Source organism: Lonchura striata, chromosome 5 (assembly GCF_050655825.1).
Source record: "Lonchura striata isolate lonStrDom1 chromosome 5, ASM5065582v1, whole genome shotgun sequence".
Taxonomy (NCBI): Eukaryota; Metazoa; Chordata; class Aves; order Passeriformes; family Estrildidae; genus Lonchura; species Lonchura striata.
Genome location: NC_140707.1, coordinates 58,628,592 through 58,652,962, shown reverse-complemented (window position 1 = coordinate 58,652,962; position 24,371 = coordinate 58,628,592). Strand labels below are relative to the sequence as shown.

General features: G+C 41.5%; 1 protein-coding gene across 3 annotated transcripts in view; it reads left to right on the top strand.

The window, feature by feature from the left end:
• PRIMA1 (proline rich membrane anchor 1) overlaps positions 1-24,371 on the top strand; it is an 83,417-nt gene that overhangs the window by 41,125 nt on the left and 17,921 nt on the right. Inside the window, exons 4-5 of one of the 3 annotated variants that reach the window (XR_002466406.3) lie at positions 332-550; positions 3,308-7,716. The exons of 1 other annotated variant lie outside the window; for it this stretch is intronic. Coding sequence is in view for 1 of the 2 variants with exons in the window: in XM_021541306.4 (XP_021396981.1) it covers positions 3,308-3,407 (100 nt within the window). In the remaining variant the exon portion in view is untranslated. Of the gene's footprint in view, positions 1-331; positions 551-3,307; positions 7,717-24,371 lie in introns of those variants that run through there. One more of the 3 variants, XM_021541306.4, reaches the window with a different exon arrangement.

Sequence of the window (24,371 nt, the reverse complement as noted above, 5' to 3'; positions counted from 1 at the left end):
AGGTCTATGCCAAATTAACACAATAGCTAAAGCTGGCAAAGAGAGTTTTGTCAAATACACAAAGTTTTGTGACTAGGCATAATAAATGGTCAAAAACTATGTTTCCTCTAAAATTTTTTTCTAAACGTAGAATGTAAAAACTGTGAATGTGCATCAGTACATTGACCTTTATCCAGGACTCTGCAGAGGATTGATACAAGCCAATGTGACAAGCCAGTATGAAATTCTTTGATAAATAAGTTATATAATGTGATCAGAACCACATTTGAAATTGTAGCTTGACATGTGAAATACACTATTAAACAGTTGTTTGATGCTTTCTTGATTTTAGGAGTCGCACAAGTTAATGCATGCATGGTGGAGAGGTCTTATGGACTCTGAGGCATCATTTCAGGCGTGTGCTAAGCTGTACAGAGTTGCATGGCCAGAGTTTCATTCACAGATGTTTGGCATGAAGACCCAATTTGTTTGCTAAACAATGTATAGCAAATTATACTGTAAAACAATGCAAACCACTTATTAGTGAAAAGCCTGTTTCTCCTGCCACCAAGTGAGTATGTCACAGATATGAATAGTTCCCTGCTCATTTCCTCACTAATTTGAAACATCCCTTTAACCAGTAAAGAGCAACCCTGGAAAGGAAATGCATAAATGCATGTCCATAGCTTATCATCTGAAAGGGGGCTTAGAGTATTACACTTTGGAAGATCATGCACGATTTTACTTATTAGGCAAAAAATAGGATAAAAGGGTTCCCCTTGGTGTGGAAGAAACTTTGCATACTTGGATCTCAACAGTCAACAAAAATTGGAGTAAAAAGAGTTAGTGGCACAGAGCTAGTGGCACACAGAGAGCCAATGCCCTAATGTAAGAGGGAACTTGAAAAATCACAACAAGCCAAAATGACCTTGTATATCTAAATACATGGGCCAATTTAATCACAGTGACAAGTGCATACGAGTGTGCCAAGCCAGTGATTTAAGTGGTGTAACTGGGGCAAGTCTTACCCCAAATCCCTGCCTGTTGGGCATTTGAAGACAAATTGAGAGAAGGAGTTAAACAGAGCAGTCTCCAAGCCTGAACTTTTGCATTGAACAATAGTCTTTTCATTGAGACTCAAGAAAATAAGTGCTCTGTTTTGCTAGCACTAACCCTGAGCAATTGATAAGGCAGAAGCAGAATTTTGATAAAATCTCCATTCCCCTATTTGCAGGATCTGAAAAAATAATTTTCCATTGCATGCAAGTGCCAGTGGTGTGATAACCCTGGCAACCTGTCTAGCAGGATCTGCAGAGTGCTCCCACCATCAGAGGAGAGCCTCCAATCCACCCAGGTCTATGCTGGGACACCAGCCTGGGGAGGGGAAAGTGTAAATTTCAGGACAACTGAAGCAGTGCATCTTAAAGTCACTATTATAAAACAAAAAAATGTAGATTAAAATGAGAGGAAGACATTTTTTAACATAAAGAAAGACAAGGCAGTCTAGACAATGAAAGAAAATGGAACTGGAGAGGTGCAGAAACATAGGAGACCAAAGAAAGGAGTAAATAGGAGGAAAAAAGCAAGTAAAAGTGGCCAAAATGTCTTAGTTTTTAAAATATTGATAGGTTTGGAACTGGGAGAAAAGAAAAACAAAAGAATTTTTGCAAGCAGCAAAGATGTTTAGACAGCCACACCATTTATCTGCCCTGAAAAAAAAAAAAAAAGCACTGCCATCAGATTCTCCATTTTTCCTGTCAGGGATGTGGTGTAGTGGATGTGTGCTTTCAGTGTCACAGAAGAAAGACCCACATGACCTCATTTCAGATGCAGACAGGCACTGCATGTTGAGCACTGAAAAACAGTTCATCAAACTCCTTAGTCTCCTTAACTCTTTCATTTCCATTCTCTAATAGCTGCAATCATGACTAATATTAACAAGCTTTAACTCTTACCAGCTAAACAGACATAAAATATCACAATCAGAAGTATTTTCTTTGAGATTGCAAGCAAATAAATTTACCTACCTGTAATCATTCTCCAAAGTATTAATCTTTCATTAATAGTCTGCTGAAATTAAATATCATTAACAATTTTTTGTTAATTTCTGTTTGTTTTATTAAACATAGACAAGAACAATAGCACAAACTGACTGTTGTAAACCATGTATTTGGTCCTCTTTTTGCCCTCAACAGCACCTTAAACTCAAGACACTCATGTCCGTCTAGGTGGAAAGTACAAAGTTTTTTTCCTCCTACTATGTTTAAAGCATTTAGTCAAGCCACTTTTGGGAAGGGAAGTTGTAGGGGGCGGTTACAAGATAGAACATGGTCTGTTACAGGACTTAAGCTCAGGTCTCCCTTTTCAGAGTAACTATGAAATCCTAAATAAATTGCTTTGCTCTATAATGTACAGATGCTTGATAGCTTTTTGCACTTGTTCAGAATTTATTGTATTTTCTCACAATTAACACATGATCCTGGACCTGTTAGCAAATAGTAGGAGTGGCCACTAAACAAAACAAGAAGGCAATGGTGCTGGAAGTCTGGTAGGTCACAGCAGGCACCATGTTTCAGTCACTAGCTCAGACACTAGAACACAGACAACTGTATCTGGGCTAGCAGAATAGCCTGCCTTTACTGACAGTGCAGGGAAACACAAATGCCTTGGGCACAGAGCATCTGACATATTTTGGGTATCCACTTTAAGCTGTTCTGAATAATGTTTTATAAGTACCTGTGGTTTTCCACTGGCTGTGAAGATTGTCTGGGTTTGGTCACCACAGGTGTGCATATCTGCACTGGTCAGATGAGTCCACTCCTAATTACTGCACACAGTAGTGTTCTGATGATGAGTGATGGACTTGGGTCCTTGGTGGACATGACTGGTCATCATCCCATTTTGAATGATATGACACTTGAAGAAGAGAAAAATCATGACTGCCCCAAGGCAGAGCCCAACCCAGCACCCAGCCCAGCACCCCAGCCTGTGTTCCAGAGATGAAGGTGGCAGTGGAGGACATTCCTTCCAGCAGCCTTCACCTCATGCAATAGGGACACCTGTGTCCATTAACAGATTAGCATGGGGACACCAAAAGGCGCATCATGACACCTTAGGATCAGACCTGCTACCTTCCAGGTGGACTATGGTGCTTGACAAAATTAGCTGCTCCTTTGGCCTGTGGTCAGAAAGGGAAAAATAGAAGTTCAGTATTATTATGTACCTTACATGTCCTCACTTTCAATCTGTATTGACAAAGAAGATGTTGATCTCTGTTCTTTCTTCTCTCCCTTCTGCCTGTACATCACCAAACCTGGGATCACCCAAGGAAACCAATGAGAAAAGAGGAGAACGGAACCAGTCGGTCGGAATATGCAATGACCTCCTCCCAAAACAACAAAACAGTTGATAACAATGCGGTCGTATAATCCCCGAAACCCCGCCAAGGGCAGGAGGTGGTGAACTTTCAAAGCACACACACAGAGTATGCAAGGTGGGTGAAATGAGGCAACGAAGGGAGCTCTGTGGCCAAGGACTTCATTTCAGAAACAGCGCACGCATCAGTGATCCAGAAGAGGAAAACAGGCTGCTCCCCAGGCTTGCTGCTACTCCGAGGGAGGATAAACTCACCCACCTGGGCTGCCCAGAGAAAAGGCCTCACAAAGGCATAAGCACTGCATGCTGCATCCCATGAAAGTGATGTTACGATGCCTCCCGCTTCTTCCTCTTCTTCCTCTCTTTCCCTACTTTTGTGTTTGAATTGAGTGTCAGAAGAATCTTCTGAGGAGAGGGTGATCTGCCAGAGTGGCAGTAGTTTATCACAGATGGGTCAGAGGGAGGTATCTCCCTCTAAATGGGAGGTGTCTCCCTCTAAATGGTAAGAGGTGTCTTCTACAGCCTATGCGGTTTCATACACCGATGCTTCATTCTTTTCATTCTTACTGTTTTGTTATTAAAAAGGGAACAAAGTTTTCGGTTAAGCAATCAAGCAAAATGGGCCTGAAATTGTGACTTATCCCAGGATATTTATCTGTGGTCTGGTGACTATGCAGTTTTCATGGCTGAAGGCTTTTCAGGCAGAAGAAATCAAAGTATAAGATTTTAGCAATTAGCATTGCTATTGGAAGAGATGGTATTAAGATGTGCTTTAAACATTATTAATTCATAATCAACCTCCTTTTTTGCACCACTCTTTTATTTTATCTTTAAAAATGTTCCTTTGTTAAATTCCATGTTTCTCTATGTTTGCATCACACTGATTTCCCAGGGAAACTCCTACAGGAAAGATACTGTTTACACCTTGGTGTGAGTGTTTGGGCAGGATTGTGTTGAAAGGACTAGCAGCCCTTTGAAATTCTCTTCATTCACTGGTTAGTCTTGTTCCCTCAAAGTGTTGAGTCTCCTGAACTGATGCACTTAGGATATTGCAGGACTGGCTTGTAGGACCACTTTGAGGGTCTGGCAGCTGGTTGTGCCCACACTACCTCGGTCTCCGCCTCTCCTTAGCTGAGGCTGACGGTGGTGCCAAGTTCAGCATACAGTTCAGTATACTTTCCATGACATGGATTGCAGACTATTTAAAGTAAAGCTGAATCTACCCAAATGCATTTCACATAGGATCTCAGGTCAGACTCAGTAAGTAGCCCTTAGGAAAAAGGTGATGAGACTAGTTGAGATGCTGGTCTTTCCCTACCTCCTGAAAACTTTCCTTTGTGTCGTATCTCCACATTTATGTCTCCATTTACCTCTGTGCTGAACGTAGTGATGCAGTCAAAGACAAATTTACACCCTGGAATCTTATCTAGAAATAAAACTTTGGTACCACTCAGTCTCCGTGTCTGTGGGTAACTCCCAGGCACCGATGCAGTCTCGCTCCAGGACCTGTCTGCTCCCCAGCTGTGTTGTTCCTCAGTACTGCAACACACCAATACTTTCAGTTTTGTATAAGGATGTGCCTGAACTGCAGAAATCAGACCTGGATTTTGAGCACATTCTGGCCTGTGGGTATTCTGTTCCTGGGATGCAGAATTTGTTGTGATGATAGAGGAAGACTATGTTCTGCAGATCTTCCCAAAAAATAGCTCTGGAATGTTCAAATCAGCAGTCTCAGCTCAGGCCCGTCTGCAGTTTTCTATTACCTATCAAACAATAGGGTGTATGTAAATATAAGTACCTTTTCAATTATAAAATGAAATGCTGCTATATATTGCTCTTGAGAAATTTATGTAGTTATTCATTTAGCTTTTTAGTCTGTCATCACTATGTAGAAGTTTAACTGCATAAAATGATTTTTTAAAGTTAGACTTTCTTGGGAAGTGAATGCAATTGCAAAAGTGAAAAGAGGCAAGTAACCCTTTGCACATGAGTATGATCATTCCCAGCCACATTAATGTTGTGTGCTTGTGCAAGACACAGTGATATATTCTTAGATCCAAAGTGGGATTAAAATTATGGAATTTACAATTTGAGTCTAATATCCCAAATGTTGATTGCCTAAAGCCCCTAAATACTGTAATAAATATATTGGAAGTATATTTCTAGAATATTTTTAAGCTATAGCATTTATTTTGATGTAGTTACCTATGTTTGCCCTTCTTTTTTTTTTACTCCAGTTGTTTCAGCCTAAATGTGGAAACATGGCATAGTTTGAGACTGGTTGCATGTTTATCTGAGAATATAAAGTATGAATGCAGATAAGTTTAGCATAATATGGGCTCAGGAGTAGCACTTTTTCCTACAGGTTGTCAATTTTATTTGTTTCCTAATACAGCTTTAAAGGCATGTTCTGTAAGGTCAAAATCACAGAAAGGATTTGTAGGTCCTTCAAAATATGTCTGTTTTTGCAAAAAAGAGATGGTCACTAAACTGTCTGATTTTCAGTCATATCAGCAGTAAAATGTCCTCACTAGAGAAGACCCTGGTGCATGACACAACCTACAAGCAAACCCAGCCCAAGCCCCATGAAGACTCTTCAGGAGAACAAAAACTTTAAAAACTTCCTGGAGAGTGGAGAGGCATTGCAAGACACAGCACATGCCACCTAGGATCTATTTCCAACTCTGCCACTGATCTGCTGTTTACTAGCAAGTGATTTTGCCTCTCTGTGCCTCAGTTTACCCATCTGTATAATCACAATAAAAGCAGGTACCAGCTCTGCAGCAGTATTTTGAGAGAAGTACATGCAGCTTATTTGCTAGGCGGATATACACTATCGTTGTATGCAACATGCTGATAAATGTATCGGGCACATCATTCCATAATAGCTCTTGAGCAAACATTCCTCATGTGCTTTTGTAATGCATTGGCCACAGAAAAGCAGCAGCTGAAGGGATGAGAGCTGCTCCTCTGCTTGCCCAGACCCTTTGCTCTCAGCCCTCACATTGCAGCATGGCAGGGAGACGTGGGAAATGTTGCATGGGATAGTTTTGCCTTTAGATTCCTGCCCAAACACAGTTGGCTACATTGCACCAAAGCGATCTTGAGAAAGACGCTTGGAAAAGTATACTGGAATCAGACATAAATCTTCAGAAAAGGGAGGCTAGACAGGGGATATTACTGAGGAGTGATTTCTGAGGCTTGCTGATGGGGTTTAAGGTTGTGTTTAATACTCTACAGACTACTTGCAAAGCTTATATAAGAGAGGCTTCTGTGCTTCCTAATTGTACCATAATTAAATGTGAAGGGGAAGGAATAGGCCAGATACATAAGCACTTTGCTCAGCAGTGATCCTGGATCTGGGGAACTGGCAACCCAAAATGCAGCTTTAAAAGCATTTTGAGTTCCTTTTTAGCCACGAAAATATCAGGAGTAAAGAACCTGCCTAGCTCCATTCACAAAATAATCAGATCCCCAGCAGGTGTGAAGGTGGCCTGTTTCTGCACAGAAGGTACTTGCTGTGCTCTGACCACCTCCAGACAAACTCAGCAAACTGCTGCCCTCAGTCTGAGGGAGAACAGCAGCTCCAAATCTCTTCTCAAGGATCACCACTAGCAGGGAATGAACCTTAAGGGCCTGAGCTGCAAAGTGTTGAGTTTCCTCATTCCTCATAAGACAGGAAGGTGGAGCTGAAGCCCTGGCCCTGCTCCCCTCCTGTCCCGCACCTGGCACAGTGGTGTGCCCAGGGAAGCATTTCTGCCTTGGACAGATGCTGCCAAAACAGACGTGGAAAGAAAGGGGAAAGTTCTACGAAGTATAAAATATAAATATATTGATATATATCTATACAGAGACCTGATTGTCCAGTCTTGCATGCCTTATGGTCACAGCACGTGGAGAAAGTGTGAGCACCCTGCTCCAACCAGGTCATGGCCATAGATGCTGCCAAGCAATGGAGAATCAGGCCTGTGGTAGATATGTATTTACAATACTCCCTGCACCTGTACAAACAAAAATATATTATTTTAAATTGAAAAATAGTGTGTTTAAATCAATGCATGAATGTAAATATTCTAAGATCTGCCTTCTTGACTGTGTACCACATGTACAGATGAAAACAAATATTGTTTATAGGAAATCTGTATCAGTGGTTAAATGACTAAAGAGAAAAAAATATCAGACTTAATGTTGTCATGTTTCTCAAACAAGCCATTAATGTATATTTAGTATTTAAGGATATTGCTCAATAAGTATGTTCTGTACCAAAAACTGTGTTGCATATACAGATTGTGCAGTACCCTATTTTAAAAAGGCACCATAATTAATTTTTATTTTAAATAAAAATGTACTTGTAAAAACTTAGCTGTGTCCTGTTGATTATGTAGCTGAGAGCATTGAATGAGGGAATGGCTCCAGTGCCTCTTCAGGCACTTCTCTAGTTACCCAAATTTACCAGACATGCTTGAGCACTTTCTGTTGTGGTTCTGGAGAAGCTCGTGGCTGCTGCTTGTGTGTGTTTCTGGATGGGTCCTGGTTCTGTCTCACCTAACCCTGCAGTTCTTGTCCCAGGTATGTGCACTGCTGGTGGTGCATAAACAAAATTATTGCAATCATGCATTCCTGCAGTCCCCACAAAGCTCATTAAACCCTTTCTCTAATGCTGAGGGGCTGGAAGTTTCATAGTCTAATTTTACAGTGATTTCTTCACCTTTCATGTAATACTACATATCTTTATTTATTTTGGTGCAAGAGATAATGTTCATAATATTCAAGAGATAATGTTAATTTATATTCTAACTCCCTGGATGGGTTTTACCCTCCTTTTCCACTCAAGAACAAAAGCAGCTTATGGACCAGTCCTTGACCAGATGGACACTGACACTCTAGCCAAACCTGGGAGCTTTGGCTGGGATTCCCCCCAGTTCTGTGCCTTTACAGGTGAAGAGCACAGCCTCTTTGAAGCCCTCTGAAGCCAAGGGGCTGCCACAGCCTGCTCTCCTCCTTCCCCAGCCACAGCGGGAGGCTGAAGTAATTCCCCAGGGACTGCCGGGTACCTGCTGAGGTCAGCTAACACCTGCCATGGGAGGGGAGGATTTTATATAAATAGGGAAGCATTTTGGTTGCCTTTAGTTCCCAACACATTATTCCCTAACAGTTTTTGCTGGTAGCTTAGGAATTATTTATTGTCCCAGTTTGGAAAAAAAAAAATCTTAAATAAGACAGAGCAACAGTAATCATCTAGCATGGTGGGAACATGAAGGGTCTGAAGCACAAGTCTTACAAGGAGCAGCTGAAGGAGCTAGGAATGTTTAGTTTGGAGAAAGAGAGGCTCAGGGAAAACCTTATCTCTCTCTACAAGTACCTGAAAGGAGGTTCTAGCAAGTTGGAAGTCTTGCTATCTACTGATAACAAGTGATAGGACAAAGGAGATGGCCTCAAGTTGCACTAGGGGGAATTCTAGATCAGATGTTAGGAAAAACTTCTACCTTTAAAGAGTTGTCAAGCATTGGAAGAGGCTGCCCAGGGAAGTGATAGAGTCAGTCAACCTGGACTTACTTAAAAGACACATAGATGTGGCACCTGGGGACATGGTTTAGTGGTCAATGTGATGGTGCTGGATAAGTGTTTGGACTTGATGATCCTAGAGGTCTTTTCCAACCTAAACAATTTTATGATTCTATGATGCAAAGTGGTTGGGGGTCAGTTTAATGGATTACAGCAATAACCATTATGCCATAGATTATTGTGTCCATCAGGTTTAAATATTAGACAAGTTTTGCAGAAGAAAACTTCCATGTTAAAGTCTCCATGTGACCACTTAAAAAGGAAATGCCTCTGGAAGGCATTGACCCCTGCTTCAGGCACCAAAACTCTTGGATCAACATCCTTACCTCCAGTCTGCAGAGGAAGAAAAATGTCACTTTGGAGAGCAGGGCACACCCTGGTGTGGTCCCTCAAGTCCTACTAACACTATCAGCCCCAGAGTCACTGCTGTTTGGCTGAGCTCTTGTCCTGCTTAAGTGATCATGAGATGGTCACAACAAGCAAAGGGAGGATTGGGTGCAAATCTGATTAGACTAGAGTACAGTAAAAGAGCTCCAAACCTGAAACCAGGGTTATGTCTTGAGTACAGCTGAAAACCTTGCTAAATAATATGGGGTGCAGCAGCTTTGCTGTGCTGAAGAGCCTGATCTTGCCTGATGTTCTTCCTTCACCATCCCATCACTGTGAACCAGTGTTATGATAGCCAGAGAGAAATTAGATTACTGGGGTTTAATATAATTTGGAGAGGGAGCAAGAAATTATAATGAGAGAGATGTGTATTCTGTGATTCTGGTAATATAAAATCATAAAGTGCTTTTCACTGGTTTCATCTGGGCACGTGTTGCCAAGGTTTACATCTTTTTAAAAGATGCCCAGTACAATTAGTTCCAAATCAGAACTTTCTCCAGTTCTGAAAGATGCTTTTATTTGGGCATGCTTGATTCGTGCAGGTATAATCTTTGCTCACAAAGCAATCAAATGTTTTTTAAAAAAAGAAAACAACAAGAAACAACTGGCAACTGATATTACAGTATGTATTAGTCTTCAATTACTGGAGTGTTAACATTTTTAATATTAATATAAGTTTCTTTCTTATAAAAAATATCCCTTCAGTGCTGATCTTCCATTAATAAAGATTTTATCTAAGCCATTTCTTTAAGGTTATTTCATAATTGCAATGTCTTCAACCATATTTATAGCACAGAAACAGTTGTCTAATTATGAGTTTACAGAGAAGTTGCCCTTGAAAGTGGCCTGGAACTAAGTGTTTTAGTATTCAGAAAAAAATATGGAGAACATTTATACCAAGATAGCTGGCATGTTCTGAACAAAGGCATTCACTGCAACATTTAAACACTTGTCCTGTTGCCTCTCTCTTGCACCACGGCACAGTTTGATACACCCATGGGGATGGGCAGTTCTGATCAGGCTAAGTCCTGCCATCCCAGCCCGTGTGGGTGTGAGCATCCAGGTGTGAGCCCTGGCACAGGCTCCTTACCTGAGCAGCAAACACAGAGCTCGTGGGATGTCCTGGGAGCCCCAGGGGAGGGGCCAATGCCTTGATGAAGTGTGCAGTCCCTCAAGGGCTGTTTTCTGGGGAGAGGAGGGATGGTGCAAGTGCTGTGCAGTGTGCAGCACCAGCACCCACTCTGAGCCCTTGTTTCAGGCAGTCATTGGACAAGTTAAGGTTCAGTAACAAAATGATTGAGGCTGGATGTAAGTACATAAACCCTCTGTATCATGTATTTATAAAATTCTACAAAAAGTATTAAGTCCATGAAAGAACCATTATTGCACTGAGAAGAGTCCTGATTAGCCTCCAGGGGTGCTGGGGAGGGCACAGGACAGGGCAGACATGAGCATGGAGACCCAGCTCTGTCTCCCCTAAGAACTTAGGGAAGAAAATCCTACCGGTTTAAATTTCTCCCTTGTTGTATTATGGCAAGGCTTGAGGAAGCTGATTTTATCATGTGTACTGGCTAGATATATCAAATCTTTTTCATGGCGGTTGTTGTCCTTAATCTGTGAGCTCTCATAAAAAAATAGTTAAATGGTATTTATATATCTCTGCCTGAAAGTATTTTATATGATATATCACTGTGGCTGAAAGAGAAAGGAAGTTTCTTTGTAAATAGCAGCTGGCTGTTTTCCTTTCCTATGCCTTGATATAAATTTCATGAATATATTTCTGTGCAGCACAAAAAGAACTCAGGGCTGGAATGTGAATAAATTTCCCTTTACGTTCGGCATCACTTCCCCCTGCACACGCAAACAGAAATGCTTTCAGTATTTAAGTTTCATTTAACACAGGCCTAGTCGGAAGCAGAAAAAAAAATATAAAGAAAAGCAGCAGCATGGCAGACACATCCCAGTGAATGAGCCTGTGAGCCAGAGACAGCCTCCCCTGTTTTGATTTGTAATTTGAGGATAATTCAATTAGACATTTCAGGCAATTTAAACATTCATGCATTGTCCAGCACCAAAGCATGAACTGTTCAGCAGCAAACGAGACCTGACAGCCTTAGCAGGCCGAGTGAAAATCCCAATGTTTAAAAGGAAAAGCTCTCACCTAATTGATATGCCTACCGGAAAATTAAAAAACATAAAGCGGGGGAGAGGCGGCGGCTGTGCGGGAGGTACCACGAGGGTGAGAGAAGTGCAAAGGGCAGAGCGAGGGGCATATTCTGGCTGTGGGCTTCACACCTTATTTGCAGCCATTTGCTTAAAACAGAATATTTCCAAGCCTGTATTTTCCTTTTAACAAGGGATTAAAACATAAATGCACCTGATCACCCATCTGCTCACCTCTCCAGAGGTGGCTGAAAGGCAGGCAGGCATTCAGGAGCAAAATGGGAGCATTTTCATGAGCAGCTGCTTCTGAAAGCTGGGTGCCCCTGCCCACTCTCAGCCACACTGAGGTGGCTGAAATCATCGCCCTGTGCCAAGGTCTGGCTCTGAACCCGCACAGCAGAAGAAATTCCTGTCTGGAGCCATGGCCCACTCAGTGACAGGGAGAGCTGGAGAGCTGAAAGCCCCTCTTTGTGCCTGTTCCATGCACAGCAAGGCATTGCACAGTCCCTTGCCCTGCATCATGACCCTGCTCACCCTGCCCACCCTGGCCACCAGCAGCCAAATCCCTGCAGGATAACACGAGGGGCACAGCCCTGTGCCCACAAATGGGGATATTGTCTGCTCAGCTGCTTGGGCAATAGCTTAGTGATGTTGAACACTGGGTATAATAATAATAACAACAATAACACAAGAATTCCAGGTGGAATTTCAAACAAGGATGTCTCAGAGCCTTGCTTAGTTTAAATGCATTGTCTCTTGTGACCTCTGGCTCCAGGGGAAGAAGTGCTATTTGTCTTGTCCCCAGGAAATTGCCCTGGAAGCAGCAGGTCGCCCTCACCTATCGACCATCTGGCTGGCAGACAAAACAGCTTTGACAGACACGGGTCTGGATTGTTCAAAGTCATTCCTTTGGTAACTTTTAGAGGCAGGTGATGAAAGCATCAGGAATTATCAAGTAAAAGTCTTCTGGCAGGCTATGTGCCTCCGGTGTTCCTGCAGTGCTCCCTCAGAAAATCTCTGGAGCCTCTAAAACTTCTCAGGAAGTATCACACCTACCCCATCTTCACTTTAAGTATTATGCAGAACCATGTTTGGATAGTAAAATCTCAAAAAGTACATACAGTACATGTGGATGCCAGATAAAGTGGTAATTTTCCTTGAGTCATTCTATTTGCAGACCCAGCATTTATTGTGCCTATAACCTACAAAGGTGTGAACAGTTTGTGCTGAAATTTCCTATGCTAACACTCTGCTTTAAGCTGACCTTTGCATTTGTACAGGAGTTGCAGAACTGTCCTGTTGCTTCCAAGAATTATAATGGGGGAAGAAAATATTAAAACAAAACCTAGAAGTAACTTCTGACTGTTTTACTGAGAATCTCTAATTCCTTGGGTATTTGGAGTTGGGATCAAATTTGACAAGAAGATCAATGCTTTCATCACCAGTTACAAGCTTCTGGAAACTTTTGGTTTCCTTTCTTCAGAGGTCATTTATCCTGGATGAAAAGTCCACTGAAAAGCCTCTCTGAGGTGAGGTTGCTCCACCTCTACCATTCCAACTAAAATTAAGATAATAAATATCAGTCAATTCTTGTCCAAGAACCATTCAATACATGTGAATAAAGTCAGGGTTAAATAAAAGCAATTCAGCTCATTAATTTTTTAAAACTATACTTTGGGAAGATCAAAACCCTTGTACATTTAGATTAAAATTACTGGTGCTCAGCAAGGAAGTTTGCTGCCCTCATCTTTGGGCATCTTGGTAGAAACAGACCTTAGCAGAAAAGAAAAACCACTTAGCAGAAATAAAAGAGGCACTTTCCACTCATGGTATTATGAAACAGGTGACGTTGGTCATACATGCAGGTAGAGACCCTCAGCATGAGAAATCCCTCAGATGAATGACCACATGCATCTGCTCTGCTCTCCTCTTTCCTAATACTTTGGGCACTGCATGGACAAAGGGACAATCCTACAGCTCCCTGCACAGAGTCACACACACACTGCCTGTCTAGAAATGAGCAGCAAGGATCTGCAATTTTCCATGACAATGCAGCATAAACTGTTCAAAACATCTTCCAAAGAAACCTTTTCTCCCTTCCCAATCACTGAGACAAAATTGTTATACTTTGATTGTTTTTTGGAAAATTACGGAGTGAGGGTAGGAAGGGAGTGGGAAATATCTCTGGGTTTATCATTTTCCCCAATTTTTATAATGTACTGAAGGGGCATATCTGAAGTTACTGAGGCTGTATGAGAATGTAGGAATGGGACCAAATTGAGCAATTACTGACTTGGCTGCTATGTTTTTTGGTTCAGGGATTTTTTTTCCTCATGCCTCATCACTTGAATTATGAATTCAGGTCCTCTAACTCAGTGTTCAGGTGCAATTAAGAGACTCATTGGTTTCAAGTTATGATTTTTTGGAGCCAAAGCTGTATTCAAGGAAGAAAAGAAAAAAAAAAAAAAGGAAAATTTAACAAGCAGTTCCTTAGCTCAAGCATCAGACTGTGTGGTGTCCACAAGGTCACATGCTATCTTTAATGGCCCTACTAAAAGCAGTAGAACTACTCCATACCAACAGGCATGGGGAAAAGTACCAGAAGTTTATTTTTGTAGCTGTAATGTTGTGTTGGAATTATGTTGATAAGATACCAGATGGAGCCAAGGAATTTTAGAATTAAAACTTATAATTTCTGAAGGGAAAAAAAAAAGTCTTTTCTGAAATGCTATTTAGTGTACAAACAGGAAACTAATCAATCATAAATTTGAACGATGATCTAAATTCAACACTCCCTTAGAGAGTCTAAAGAGTTTTGACTTACCAAGATGAGTCTTGTGATGAATTCCCATTTGGTATTTCTACTGTGCTGGCTGATGTCTAAACATGGTGACAGATTCTCTGTGCAGTACCATGTGATGTGAATTGGTTCCACTTCTGCTGTCAGTACCTTGAGGAGTATCAATAATAGTGCACTGTCGGTTGTTATAGGGGAGAAGAGCTTTTATTTTCAACACCTGTGACTTACAAGCCTAAGAACGTGAGGCAGGACTCCTCTCATCTAATTTTAACCAAACTAAAAAATGTAGTGTTTAATATATCTCAGCTTTCCAAAACCTTGTTTTCAATGGAGAAAGATAGCAACTCCAGATGGCAACTCATCTTACCCTGAAATAAGCACCTGTGCCTGGGGGGCTGAACAACCCCATTCTCTTTGGTCACACAGGGACAACTGCTGTAACACAGTACAAGGCTGACAGAGTCTGAATTTACTGACGCTGAGGGCAGATGCTGCTGCACTCAGGCAGTTTGGCAGGGTAGGTGGTGTCCAGTCCAATGATGTCCGATACCCATCTTAGTGGAAAATAATGTAAAATCAGGTAATTATAATCAATAATCAGTGTACAAAAAATGCATCAAAAATTGGGCATATTCATACAAATTTGTAAGGAAAATGCAACTTTTTTCTGGAAAACACAGTTGATTAATTAATACAAAACCATGTGTGTTTATACAAATTTAGGAAGTATACAATTTAGGAAATTTGATGAAAACACCTTGTGTGTGAGTGTGTGTGTGTATGTATGTGTGTGTGTGCATGGATACAATTTAGTTCAGCCTGCCTAGATGAATGCTATTCTGAAAATAATAATTCTTGGGCAGACAATTCCTTTGAGGTCACTTGCACACTCTGGTGAGGCACCCACTGCAGGGGACAACCAAAGAGCCCACGGTGCTTCCCCTCACTCCCAGCCAGCAGCAACACACACAGCACAAGTTTTCCCAGCAGCTGTGGGCTCGTGGCTGCTCAGAGGCTCAGCTACTCTGTCTGGAGACAGAAACCCAAAGTGGGACCTCAGGGGGGTCTGGAGAGCACAGGAGAGGAGCCCAAAGCCCCAGCCCGGCTCGCTGGCAAGGCCAGTACTTCATTACTGACGTGAGCATGGAAATGCAGGTTGCAAATATATTAGAGCATGAAGCCCCTCTCTCTACAATCCTTATTCTTTTTTAGGGTAGCGCAGCAGCCATAGGACACCCCCTTTAAATCGGTTTTTCCTGCTTTTTGGAGCAGTTTCTGGTGTGAGAGGAAGGCACTCAGCAGCGTAGCGAGGAAGGAGCACCCTTGGAGCCGGCTGGCCTCAGGGCGTGGGGCTGCTGGGCACACGCTGTCAGCAGAACTGACCAGGCTGCCCCAAAGGCAGCTCACCCTTCGGAGCATCTGTCCGCGGCACCCGAACGGACGTGCCCGTTCTCCCAGGGAACCCAGCAGCTGAAAACAGCATGACACTCCATCAGCCTCGGAAAGCTCAAAAACAACCAGAGCTCAGTTTGGTCTTGTGTTTTCAGGGATTTTCTGCCTTGACTTGCATTTGATCAGCAGAAATTAAAAAAAAAAAAAAAGAAAATTAAAAAAAAAATAAAATCTAAAATATACTAGCTACCAACACACTTTTTCCCAAACATTTCAAACTCTCAAGCGTATTTACACCACTTTATTCCAGGAATGTTCTTGTCGATGCTATTTGTAGCACAAACAGATTTTGTTTTTTAATAGCTGTTTCACAATTATTTTTCCAACCTGTTAACTGGGCTCCTGCTTACACAAACTTGTCTATAATGGTGAGATCTGCTTCAGGATACTTTGTCAGATTATGGATCAGCCTCCAGAGCGTGTCTGGAAAACAATCATTATGTAAAATCTTGCTTTGACCTGTATTAATTTTCAACTGTAACTGAATTAAGGCAATGGGCTGCAAATAGTGTGTGTGAATGAAATACATCACCAGCTGAGGCTGCAAACCCTTGGTATTAGATCAGACAGGGGAATTCTAACTATGAAAGGTGTTGCAGAAAGTGCAGCCCCCAGCTGATGATTGTGGCTGCTAATGATTAAGGATCTGCTGAAGCTGCCAGACCTGGAGAGGTGAGGAGGGGAAGCAGAGTTCTGTGGTTCGTGGGTTTACAGGCTGGTGCACTAAGTGCAATTATTTGAGTGCCTGGTTTTCCATGGACCTGGCTGTTGTAATACTTTGACTGCTGGTGGGTTCATATTCAGGCTTTCCAGACTAAAGAGAGTGAGTGCTGTTTCACACAGAGTTCTGGGGCTTGGAGTAGGGAATATAATGTTTGTTGGAAGCAAAGTATAAAATAGTTGTCTATAATATCCTTTTGCATAAAGGAATATATTTTAAAACTGTACTGGAGATGAAAACAGTTATTCCATATTAGGTTCTGTACATTTTATTCCATATTTTATATAGCAGGAAACAGAGGCAGGTGATACACAAGTGGTGAGATTATTATTTGCAGGCTAGAGGGGAAAGCCCTTCAACAACAAAGACAGAATTGGCCCCCTTATCATATGGTAGTGATAACTAAACTAATATACATTAGACATGACATTTGGATGCTGAAGAATAACCTACATTCCACATTTGTTGTGATGATTTACAGCAATGAACTTGACCCAAAAAATGCTACATAAGTGTTCAGTGTTATTAATAATAATCATTCAGAGAATTCTCAGATGGATTACTTCAACTTCCTTTCTGCAACAGTTCTAGTCTCCTTTTTATTCTGCATGTTCATTTTATTCCCTTCTAATTAAATGTGATTTTCTCAGCGGATGCTTATATTTTTTTTATTTGAATATTTGACCCAACAGAGCTGAGTAATGAGCATCCCTCACCACTCTCCCCCTTACTGCTCTGGCTCAGCCTCACAGCCCCTTGTGCTGTGTGGAGCCATCCTTAGAGAAAGTCACAGCTATGGAAAAGCACTGGAGGGAAAAGTTTTTCATCCTGTTTTGATGAAACCCATGGTGCACATCATGTCTTCCTCTCTGGACTGATGTTGAGTGGTAAGCACTAGGCCAGCCTGTGCTGGTACAACTTTCAGGGCATCAGTTTTACTGAATGAAAGGAATAAAGGAAATAGAACAAAGGAAATAGTCTACTGGGTCTTTGAAATCTGAAACTAGCCTGGTAAAGGAAGGTGTTCATTTTTTTCTTGTCATTCAAAAGGCATTGAATTAATGGAAAATGTTCCTAATTCATCTCTATCATCCAAAATAACCCAACAAAAAGACAGATTTTTAGCTAAGCGTCCCAATTTCAGACCAAACTTAAAACCTCTCTCTTCCATGTAAGAGCACCCTGATGGACACCTGCATTCACAAACCAACAGTGCCTCAGGAGACATTCCAGCTGTATGGAATTAGGGATTGTGAGAGGAGTTTTTCCCCATGACAGCTAGCAGGCTGTGGGTACCTGTGTGAGGCTGTAGAGATGTGCTCTTCTGCCCTTACCTAGTGGCACAGGAGGCTGTGGACGATGCTGGGCTCTGATGGGCTGCAGGTACCCAGATATTCATCTCCAGACACAGCACTGCAGCTCATGCCACCATTTTGTTTCTTTGCTCATTGCCTACATGGACATCACACAACAGAGGACTTCATTTTGTTTCTTTGTTTTAAGCATAAATATTTCCTGGATTTAGCTCGCATTTTAAGGCTTTGGACAAAGGGAGGGACCTAACTCTAGATATCCTCTGAAATCTGTGGAACATCAAAGCCTTAGTTTCTCCCTGGACCATGTGGGTGAAAGAGGTAACAGACAAACCATCTCCTGTTGATTTTGCACCAGCCCTCATGGGTCACAGAGTATGACTGCTCACTCTCAGCCAGCATCAGTGAATAGAGTCTCCAAGTTGAGATAAACTGAGACAACAAATTTGGAGACATCGATGCAGGGCCCACAAAGAGCATTTACTGGAGTCAGAGGAAATTTTTTCTTCCAGTTCCCCAGGGCATTATTTCCATATGCAGCAGCCACCTCCCTGAAGGCAAATGTGACTGCTCAGAGCCCCTTAGCTCCCATTGGAACGTGTACCTCACATTTACTGGCAGTAGGTGTTGCAGGAAAGGATGAACTTGGCAAAACGTTTTTTGTCTGATTCCATTTCCAGTCATTAAGTTCAAATGATTGAGGCAACAGAACTGAAACCACACTTCAAAATTTAGTTCTCTTTTCATTTCCCTTTTTTCTTTTGTTCATATTTAGATTTTTTTATTGGTTGATTCTGTTATGAGTGGCTATTTTTCCCCCACTTTACATGATTTAGAGATGGTTTATAGCAATTTTTTTCTTCACAAAAAAGCCCTAAGGTAATGAAAGAAAGAACTGTCTTATGGGTAACTTATCAATTTCTGATTGTCAGTGAAGAACAGAAATAGTGCACAGTCTGCCATAAATCTGCTCCATTCATAGAAATTAGCTGCTATCTTCACCTTGTAAAAGTCACCTCCCACTGGAGCAAAGGATCTTCAATTTTTTTGAAAGGAAAAATACTTTTTTCTCCTTTCACTAAACTGTCAGGAAAGAAAAAGTGGTGCTGTTCTGAGCCTGCATCTGCCCTATTCCCTCTCCCTGTCCATGTGGCTGTGGTTGCTCCTGCACAGCCCTGTGCCCTGTGCCTGCAGCCCAAGGATGCTTCAGCATCCCAGAGCTTTTCATTACCTTATCTCCATTATTTAGGCAAACACAGAACACTTCTCCAGACAGGTTCCAGGGCGCCAGTTTATCTGCATTATTATAGTAATGCTCCTTTATCCACAGTACCCAGCCTTTCCTTAAAAATCAATCACTGCCTGATTAATGTTCTGTAAATAGGGGATCTCCACGATGCCCTCCTTTTCTCATCTGCTCTGCTGTGTTTCACTGCTTGATTCTTGTTTTGCTCTTCTGACATCACCTGACTACTTGCCTTATTTAGTCACTGTCTGGGGTGGAAATTACTGTCTCTTTTTGATGCTTTTTTCCTTGACATTTTTTCCTTTTGGATGAAATGCATTTCTTTTTCAATTGATGACACAGTTCAAAGGCTGTGTATCTTTTCCTAACTTTCCTAAAGATAAAGAGAACATATATGCTGGCATTTTCTTATAACCACTCTAAATATCTGCATCCCTTCTTGATTTGCTTGTCCAAACCAGATAGGACAGGAAGGTTTCTATTTTTCTTTCTAGCTGGGGGAAAAAGTTCATAAAACAAAAAAGAACATGCCTCAGAGAAGCATTTCAATCAGAAAATTATCTACCCTGAAGATGTTAAACCAATTTTGCTATATTTATCAGTTTCATAGCAAAGAAAGGTCAAAATGTGAATATATCCAGCAAAATTGGCAAAATCTCTGGCTTCCACTGCCCAAGCAGGGATAAAACTCAAACTTGTGTCTTATGGTCTAATGCCAAGAGGTCTTGGTTTTTTTTTGTATATGAAAATGTTCTACAGAAGTTGTAAGGTATTGAGACAACACAGAAACAGAAAAATCAGATTAAAATTAACACTGCTCAAATGTGGAATTAAAAAGAACCAAACAACAGCAAGACAAACAAGCAAAAAAACCACAAGGAAAAAGGATGCAGAACCACTTCTTCTCTAGAGAGAGCCAAATCCATTAAGCTAATTAGTTGAGCAGCTGATGTTCTGACTTGACATTGTTTCTTCATTTAGGATCGTTAATTCTTCATGCAAGATTTCTCATTATTTCTTATCCAAACAAACCCCAATATCTGGATAGCCTTCTGCAAACAGTTTGCTGATAAAATCTTCCTCTGAACAGTCACAATCTGAAATTTGAACAGTGTGACCTATGTGACCTATTACATAAATTCTATTTCCTCTTCACTTGTCAACCAGTGACCCACACTTTGTAAACAACTTCCTTTATTCCTCCCTTAACAATTGGTTTCAATCCAAACAAACTTTCCTTTTGAAATTTTAATTTTTTTTTTTAAGCAGGGAGACATTTACTGTTATGTAAATCCCCATTCTGTCATGTTGTTCTCATAAGACATGGAGACAACAAACAAAGCCAGACCCCCAGCAGACAACCCACAGGAGGTGGTCAGTCCTGTTTGCAGAAAGCCTCCTCTAGAAACAGCAAACACAAGGATTGCTGCAGATATATACAAGCTTGCTTGTTTTCATCAGCTTTCACAGCTTCCCAAAAAGGATTCCATGGGCTCCCAAGGGTCCTGTGTGTTGAAAAACATTAAGTGAGAGAGAGAAGACACATCTGTGTTCTGAGTGCAGCAGTGTACAGAGGCACCTTAGCTGGCATTGAGTGAATAAGCACTAAAAGTAACAGCCCCATTTTCATGCCAGAGTACAAATAGGTACATATTTGTAGGAGGACTTTATGTGCCCTGGCTCCATTCCCTTGCAATACCTAATTCATGTGTCTCTATTTTGTATAAACATCCACATATTTGAAGAGCACATCCATCATCCCTCTTCTCCATTCCGTACAGCCACCACCAAAGCCAGTGGACACTGACTTTCTGTGGCACTAAGGAGACAAGCAGCTGTCCTTCAGGATGGGTGCTCCTCACCCCACTCACAGTGCAGCAAGCAGGCAAGAGAGGCCACCAGAGTCACACATCCTCATCCCAGAAAGGGAGGGCAAGCTGAGGAGCAGGCAGGCCAGCAGACTGCTTGAGTGCCACTGTGTCCCCTCCATCACCATGGCAGACCTCAAAAGGCTTTGCTGTCTCTTCAGTACATTTCTGCTCCTTTCCTCCCCCCCAGAAGTTTCAGAGATTAAAAGCTCAGACATTCTAGTCACGGCAGGAAAAGTGGGTGCATTGCACAGGGTCCCTTCAGCCTCTGTCAGGATCAGGAGAGGAAAGTGCTTGCATGCAGCCCAGAGCTTCCCCCAGGTGAAGTGCACAGCATCTCCGCCCCTGTTTCTGGGATGGGTTATTAAACTGTCCCAATACAGACACACACCTGCAAGAGCTGGCACGGAGAACACTTAGCAGGAAATACTGCAGAGCTGGGAGCAGGCCTTCAAAGGCCAGAGAGCTTCTTTTATATTCCTTTTCCTACTCCATCATGCTCTATAGAAGATGAATGACCAAGCTTGACTTTTAGCAATTTAATTTTCTGAGTGTGTTTTTCCATTGATCAAGAAGTTGCCTGTTTTGGACTTTACCTGATTGCCTCTGAATTGTTACTCTACACACATGCCTGCAAGCAAGGTGCCCTATGACATCTCTGCTAAGTTAATGGCTTCCTGCCACTGGTGTCACTCCTCTGCCATGCAAGGCCTGAAGTTGTTCTGCTGAGGAAAATTGAGTAGAAATTGGATCTAAGGAGAAAATATTTTCTGCAGGGTCAGAATTTTATATAAGCCTTAACCTTTAACTAAAACACCTCATCAAAAAGTAAAGAAATTAAAATGTCTACTTTTCTAAGCAGCAATATTTTTCCCAAAATAACCCCAATTTTCTTATGTATCTGGAGAGTAAATGCAGACTGGATTGCCTTTATAGGTTGGATTCTGCCATGCCTCATGCTTTGAACCCACTTCAATGCCCAACCCAAAGCCGTTATCACTGCTGATTACTGCTGAAAAATAGCATGGATTTTGGTCTGGTATTTGCAAAGTTCCATCTTTTTGGCCTTTTGGGGTGGTTGGTAACTGCATTTCAAACTTTTGAATGAGTAAAGAAGTTTGGATTTTTAGCAGAATTTTCCCAATCGGCAAATCCTGCCCCACAAGAGGGACTGCATACATTGCCCCTCAGGAGGAAGATGGGCTACAGCTCCCTTGTGCAGAAGCAGCAACTTATTCTTCTCTCCTGCATACAGGCAGGTGGCCTATGTATACCAAGGAGCTACTTCGGGCATTCAAATTACCCTGAAGGGATCAGACATGTACCTTGTCATGAATGACCACTGGGAGCTCAGGATCCACAACTTCAGTAATGCAAAACACTGAAGGCATCAGATGCTCAGAACACTGAAAACCATTTCTCTAGAGAAAATGCAAACTATTCCCACAGCCTGTCATGCTTCCTCCTTCTGCTTTTTTATTACAAAGACCTTTCTTTCCCAATTTCCCCCTTTGTTTAAATTTAAGAACATCTCTTTTCTTTTCTCTTTTCTTCATAAGAGGAAGAAATATTGCAATCAAGAAATGTTTATGAGTCTTTATCACTGACAGTGATGCACAATTTGTATTTTGCTCATTAGGGATTTCCCAGCCAAACTTCAGGTCTTCCCTGTCTGTTGCTTCAATTAACTTCTGTTTGGCATTTGGCTGCCTATTAACACCAACAAAATATTGTTATGAAAACATATCAAACTGTCCTTCTTAGGCTATAATCAGTCTTCTTTGGCATGAAGTACAGTCAGATTCAATCTAGACTGTAAGTTCACTTCTAAATTTCAAAACACGATGCAGTATGTAGAGGTTCAATAAATTAAATACCTCTGCCCCATGTGATTTGAGCTAATCTACTTTTTCATTTTATTTGATACACCCTCAAGGTCAGGTATCACTTCCAGAAAAAGTTTCTCTCTTTGTTGAATGGGTAATATCCTCTCTAGAGTACTGGAATCTACTAAAAACTGCCAAACAGTTGCTTGTTTTGGCTTTATTTGTTTTGCTTACTGGTCCATATGGAATTTTCTCCACTGACCCATTGAAACCCCATAGCTACCTCAGATCTCCGCCTCTTGGGGTCTCCAAATTCCTTTTGAACCATCTTTTGTGCACAGATCTTTACACAGAGGCAAGGGGTGGGCAAGTTCCTTTGACAGTTCTCCGAGGGCTTTACAAATAAAAACCTCATTTTCATAAAATTGCTCTGGGGGAGGCCAGTCTTACCTCCCATGCACTATGACAAAGGAGTTGAGACATGGATGCTTTGTCTAAGACTGGTGCTAGTCTGGGACCAAGAAGATGGAAGTCAGACCTTTCTTCTCTATGTCCTATCCCAGGGCATTCCCATGAAGGTCATTTGGTGCTGACAATTACTAGAGTAAGAGTAATCACTGTATCTCAATGAATACCACAGATTAAACCATTTTTTCCTATTTTCCTCTATATATTACAGAGCAGATCTATACAAGTCCCTTATTTAATTTGCCTCACAAAAGCATTAAATGGTTGTTTCAGTACTTCAGTGACAACTTAAAGCTGTATATGCTGGAATTGAATGTAGTATCAAAGTATGCACATTTTAAAATATGACTCTCTGTGACAGCAAAGGAGATCAGATAATTTGAGGACAAACAAATTTCATTACATAAATATTATTTCTTTAATTACATATTTTTTTTTCCTGAGCATTAGTTTAGAGGGGATTTTAGCTTGGCTAATCCAATAAAGAGCAGTGACTTGGAATAAAAACAATTACTCCAAGTCCTCTGCTTTCTCTTGTAGCAAGAAGCGTGTCCCATCATTGGCTTCTAAGCTCTCAAACACATCCTTTCCATCTCACCCACTGCTGACATTTCCCAAATGAAAATGCCACTGCTCCATGGACAGCAGTGTTTCAGCAGTCAGTCTCTCCTGTCACAGCAGATCCTACAGCTGTCTTACCCAGGGTACCTAATCAACCTGCTGGGGAGAGCTGGATTATTACTAATGTAACAGTGATTGAAATGAGTGATTCCGTCCACTTAATCTCAGTGTGAAAAATAGAGACTTTGCATAGATAAATACCAAGATATCACCAGCAAGTATGGAGCAAAATCCCCCTGAAATACCTGGGTTGTTCTGTCAGTACTGCATGAGTTACTGGAATATTCTGTAAACCAGCTGAATGGTGATTCCAAGTTTGTTTCAGATTGTCATCCTGGCTGTAGCTTTGTACATGAATGAGTCATAACTATTACAACTTAGTAGATGTCTTAGGGCAGATTCTCAAGACTCTAGTCCTAGTGACTTGCACTTCATAGGAAGAAGTCTTATAGCAGCTGATGCTGAAAAAACCTCCAGCAACAATCATCACAGATTCCCAGCCCTGGATATGGCACCCTGGATCTAGAATAGAGTAGAATACAATACAATACAATACAATACAATACAATACAATACAATACATTATT